The sequence below is a fragment of the Lytechinus variegatus genome, chromosome 6 (genome assembly GCF_018143015.1).
Source record: "Lytechinus variegatus isolate NC3 chromosome 6, Lvar_3.0, whole genome shotgun sequence".
Classification (NCBI taxonomy): domain Eukaryota; kingdom Metazoa; phylum Echinodermata; class Echinoidea; order Temnopleuroida; family Toxopneustidae; genus Lytechinus; species Lytechinus variegatus.
In genome coordinates, this window is record NC_054745.1 from 42,796,881 (window position 1) to 42,801,701 (window position 4,821).

The following is a 4,821-nucleotide window of genomic DNA, read 5'->3' on the forward strand; positions in this document are numbered from 1 at the left end:
ATTTTGTGAAAACGGGTAGGCCTATATATATATGCAGATGATGGTATATGCGTGAGTACTCTGTCTCCCAGTAACAAATTAAGAAAAGATTACATATTGAATCAAAAGTCAATCCTATTTTCTAATTTTTTGTGAAAAAAAACCTTGAGTAAATCACCTTAGAATCATTTCGTATGTTAATTAGGGTCGGGAGATTTATATTTACAAAGCCATGAATTCAAGGGTTCCATAGAAATAACAAAAAAAATCCTAACCTTATAATTCCATATTTTCATTGTCATATTTGTGTGCCATTATTATTTCTATTTTATTCAATTTATATCATTTTCAGCCTGGCGTACACTTTCTGGTGCATCAGCAACCACGCCATCTTCTGAAAATATTCGGTGAATAAGGCATCTTGGAGAGGTTGCCACAACAGGTAATATGTCAAATTGTGAGAAACAATTTTTTTTTCATTTTATCACAACAATCAGAAACATTTGTTCTTGTTATTTATGTCATCGTTATTTAAAGCTTTCAAGATTAAAAAGAAAAAAAAGGATTTTTGTAAGATTATGAAAGATAATTGTTTATAATAGGGCATTTGCCAACGTAAGGAGAGAAGTCGTTTTCATGACTTATTTTTTTCTCTCTCTCTCTCCCTCTCTTTTTCTCTCTCCCCCTCTAACCTATTCATCCTACTCCCCCTTTCTCTCTCTCTCTCTCTCTCTCCTATCTTTATTCTCATTCTTATTGATTCTTTTTTTATTATTTCTTTAACCGCTACTCTGTCCCCCTCCCGCTAACTCTACACCCCCCCCCCTTCATTCAAATCACCCCTATTTTGCATTTGCATTAATCTCTCTCCCCCTCCACTCTAATTCTCCCTCTTTATAAATCTTTACCACGCCATCTACTCCCCCCCCCCCCTCTCCCCCTCTCTCTCTCTTTCTCTATCTATATGTCTTCCCTTTTTAAGATATGTTTTTGTCTTCCATTTTCATCAGATCAATACTCTGATCACCATGGCAACTAACTTCACCCCAGACCAACAATGCGAAGGAAAGGAGTGTCAATCAATGACAGATGTGACGTACTACGTGGAGGAGAAGAAGAGACTCTGTGATGGCTGCGCGTCTAAAGAAGGGTGCATCGCAAGAGTTAAAAGAGGTGTACCAAATATTTATTGTGAAGAACACGATGAAAAGGTAAAATTATATTGTAAAAGTCATGGTAAAGCGTTATGTGCTTTTTGTGCATTAGATCATTTAGACCCTTGTGTGCGACAAAATATGGATGTCGCAATCGTAGACCTTCAAGCAAAACTTACAAGTATAAAAGAAAAGGGAAGGGACAAATTAAAAGAAGGTCGTCTTTATGAAGATGAAATTGACCAATGCACGAAAGACACAGACACCCATCTACAAGCTTTGAGAGACAAAGTTAATTCCATAATCAAGGAGGCGATCAACACAGATAAAGTCAAGGAGAAGATGGAGGCTGACAAAATCAACCAAGCTTTTGATGATCAGAATCAAGTACTTCAAGAAGAGATTATGAAGATTAATGAGAAGATTCGAAAGAACAATGAAGAGAGAGAGAAAGAACTTAAATTAATCCATACAAATGCACAGATTAGACAAAGACACGTGGACAATAAGAAGATTGGTCTTCATAGAGACATTGATAACATTGTTAAAGAGAAGGATAGGAAGATCAGAGAGTTGATGAAATCATTGCAGGATGGCACAGAAACAATAGAGAATGCAATACAGACCATAAATACAGTACTAGAAGACGATAAAAACATTGTTAAAGATGGTCATAGTGTGAACATGTCAGTGAGTGATAAACTAAAGAAACCACTAAACAAGAATGATGTGAAACAAATCACTGATAGAATATCAGGTGTGAGGTTTGTGAAGGGTGTTGGGGGAGAGAAGTATGATGGTAGGATTGGTGGGTATGATGGTGAGTGGATGCTTAGTGATACAATCAGTGTTGAAGATAACATCACATGCCCATGTATTGTGGGATGCATAGATGAATGTAATGTGATCATCACTGACATGGCGTCAGGTAGCCAGCATACATACATGTTAGATATAAACACTAAACACATCCAGAGAGTGATAACAGGTACTGATACATCATGGGTTCGCTCCTGTGCATTACTGAATGATGACAAGATAGTATGTGGTAGATGGTGTAGAGGTTGTACAGGGGACAGTTTGACTGGATGCATCAGTGTGTATGACAGACAATGGATGCGGATCAATGACGTCACAATACCAAGAAACACAACGCACAATATCTCACCGGTGTGTGTAGCTGTTGACCGTGATGGGATGATCATCGCTGCTGAGTGGGGTCAGTCTAAGATATACGTCATCAACCCAGCTGATAGTAAGATCGTGAATACCATCACATGTAAACAGAATGTAGTGATGCGAGGTGTGCTATCATCAGGTCACATCATCGCTCAACCTTACCCTGTTGATGAGAGAGTACTAATCATAGACAGACAGGGTGGTCAAAGGAAATTCCCCCACAGTGATGTCATCTTGAATGTCAGTGTTGATCCTGTAACAGACGACCTCTACGTCGTGTCATCAGATGATGAGTACAAGACGTGTGTGATTGATCAGGTGATGAGTTGGAATGAAGTGAAGAAAAGAAGAGTGACGTCATTCCCTCTATCAAATAGAATGACTCAGACTGATCAATGGACTGTGGAGCTTTTCTTATCTCGTGTAATGATCTCATCATCAGGCAAGATAATTGCTTGTGATGGAGATAATATTCTCGTATTCGAAAAGAGACTCACGTTCTAAACGATATTTTGGGGGATCAATGAGTTATTGATTTTATTAAAATATACAATGACCAGAATGAAACAATCTTTGGATAAATGAAATACCTGTAGCAATCATGTCAAATAAATTGATAAGACCTAATAACTCTCACCCATCTTGAACATCACGGTAAAAAAAATATATTAAAAAAATACTCCTGCATCCAAGAACATATATCATTTACATGGAAATAGGTCTAAATATCATTTGATGAAGCTATTATTGCGAGAACATATTTCATAATATTATATTTTCACATATTTCAGAATATTATAATTTCACATATTTCCGTATTTAAAAAGGAGATATCCATACACACCATGATATGGAGGGACAGATAATGATCAGATCATTCAACTGACCACGGTGACCTAAAACATTTAGTTCAGGATGGGCACTGGGATTTACTATTTAAGTAGTAAACATAGTAAGATAAATGGAAATTGGCGAGCCAAGTTCCAATGCTTGGACAAATTGCAGTTGTCCGACGGTATGGATATTATGTAACGTAAACATTATGTGATACTAAAATAATAGAGGTTGAAAACATATTGAATATTGATATTATGATGCATGGTAGACTTAGAGGGGAGAGAGAGAGAGAAAGAGAGAAACGGAGAGTAAGAAAGTAAAGGGAGTGAGGAAGGTGAAACAGAAAGAGAGAGAGAGAAGGTAAGATATATGAATATGACGGGCCAGGGATGATGGGTAGACTATGTTTCAGCTTTAGACATCATTCCCCTTATAACATTGGGGTAAATCCGATCCGAGCAATGGGGGGATGATAAATAAAAAAAAATGGGACACCCACCACATCAAGGGCTATATTATACGGGAGTAATAATAACAATAATAATAATAGAGGTGTATTTACCCAGGGTAGCCACTTCAGTTCCGAAAACTGTTCTTCCAGCGGGCCCTGCTATTATTATTACCCGGCTATAAAGCTAGGCTACCTATTCGGTGCATACAGCTTTTTGAGGAATTACTTCCTGCCGCTACCCATTTACCTCACCTGGGTCGAATGCAGCACACTGTGGATGAATTCCTTGCTGAATGAAAGTAGTATATGTACACAATGCTAAAGGCCTCAAACGATCTTTTTTGATGGATATAAAATAATGATGTACAGTTAATATCAATATGCGAGCGAGTATTTGGAAGACAAAGTTATGACCAAAAACCTCTATCAAGACTGGGATGTAATTATCACATCACAGGCAGTGTATACATATGTTTATATTGTAAATATATATATTACTAAAGACATATCAGGAATATGTTCGATGGCTATGGTGAAATAGATTTGTTAGGTTATAAGTAAATGAATTAGAGCAAATATCAGTATGCGAGCTAAAGAAGCGAGGGAGCACAATTGTTAATAGACAAAATTATTATGGAGAGTAAGAAAGTAAAGGGAGTGAGGAAGGTGAAACAGAAAGAGAAAGAGAGAAGGTAAGATATGGGAAAATAATAATAATAATAATAATAATAATAATAATATAGGGTATTTATATTGCGCACATATCCACCTTGTTAGGTGCTCAAGGCGCTCCTATATTACCCGACTAAGCTAGGCGTTCTTAGCGCACACAGATTTTTAAGGAATTACTTCCTACCGGTACCCATTTACCTCACCTGGGTTGAGTGCAGCACATTGTGGATCAATTTCTTACTGAAGGAAATTACGCCATGGCTGGGATTCGAACCCACGACCCTCTGTTTCAAAGTCGGAAAATGACGGGACAGGGATGATGGGTATATTATGTTTCAGGTTTAGACATCATTCCCCTTATAACACTGGCGTAAATTCGATCCGAGCAATGGCGGAGGGGGGGGGGGGTGATAGCAATATACTGATCTGAAATTTCAAATTGGGGACACCCACCACATTAAATGATATGTAATCGGGGGGTATATGTCCATGTACATAATGCTACCATCTTGGAGTTAAGGCCTCTAACGATTTGTTTTATCAATGGCT

General features: G+C 37.6%; 1 protein-coding gene across 1 annotated transcript; it reads left to right on the plus strand.

The window, feature by feature from the left end:
- Window positions 1-995: 995 nt before the first annotated feature.
- LOC121416668 lies at window positions 996-3,216 on the plus strand. Its single transcript, XM_041610144.1, has one exon. It carries the CDS (start codon window positions 1,008-1,010, stop codon window positions 2,814-2,816), a length of 1,809 nt encoding a protein of 602 aa, XP_041466078.1. The 5' UTR covers window positions 996-1,007; the 3' UTR covers window positions 2,817-3,216.
- Window positions 3,217-4,821: the final 1,605 nt, after the last annotated feature.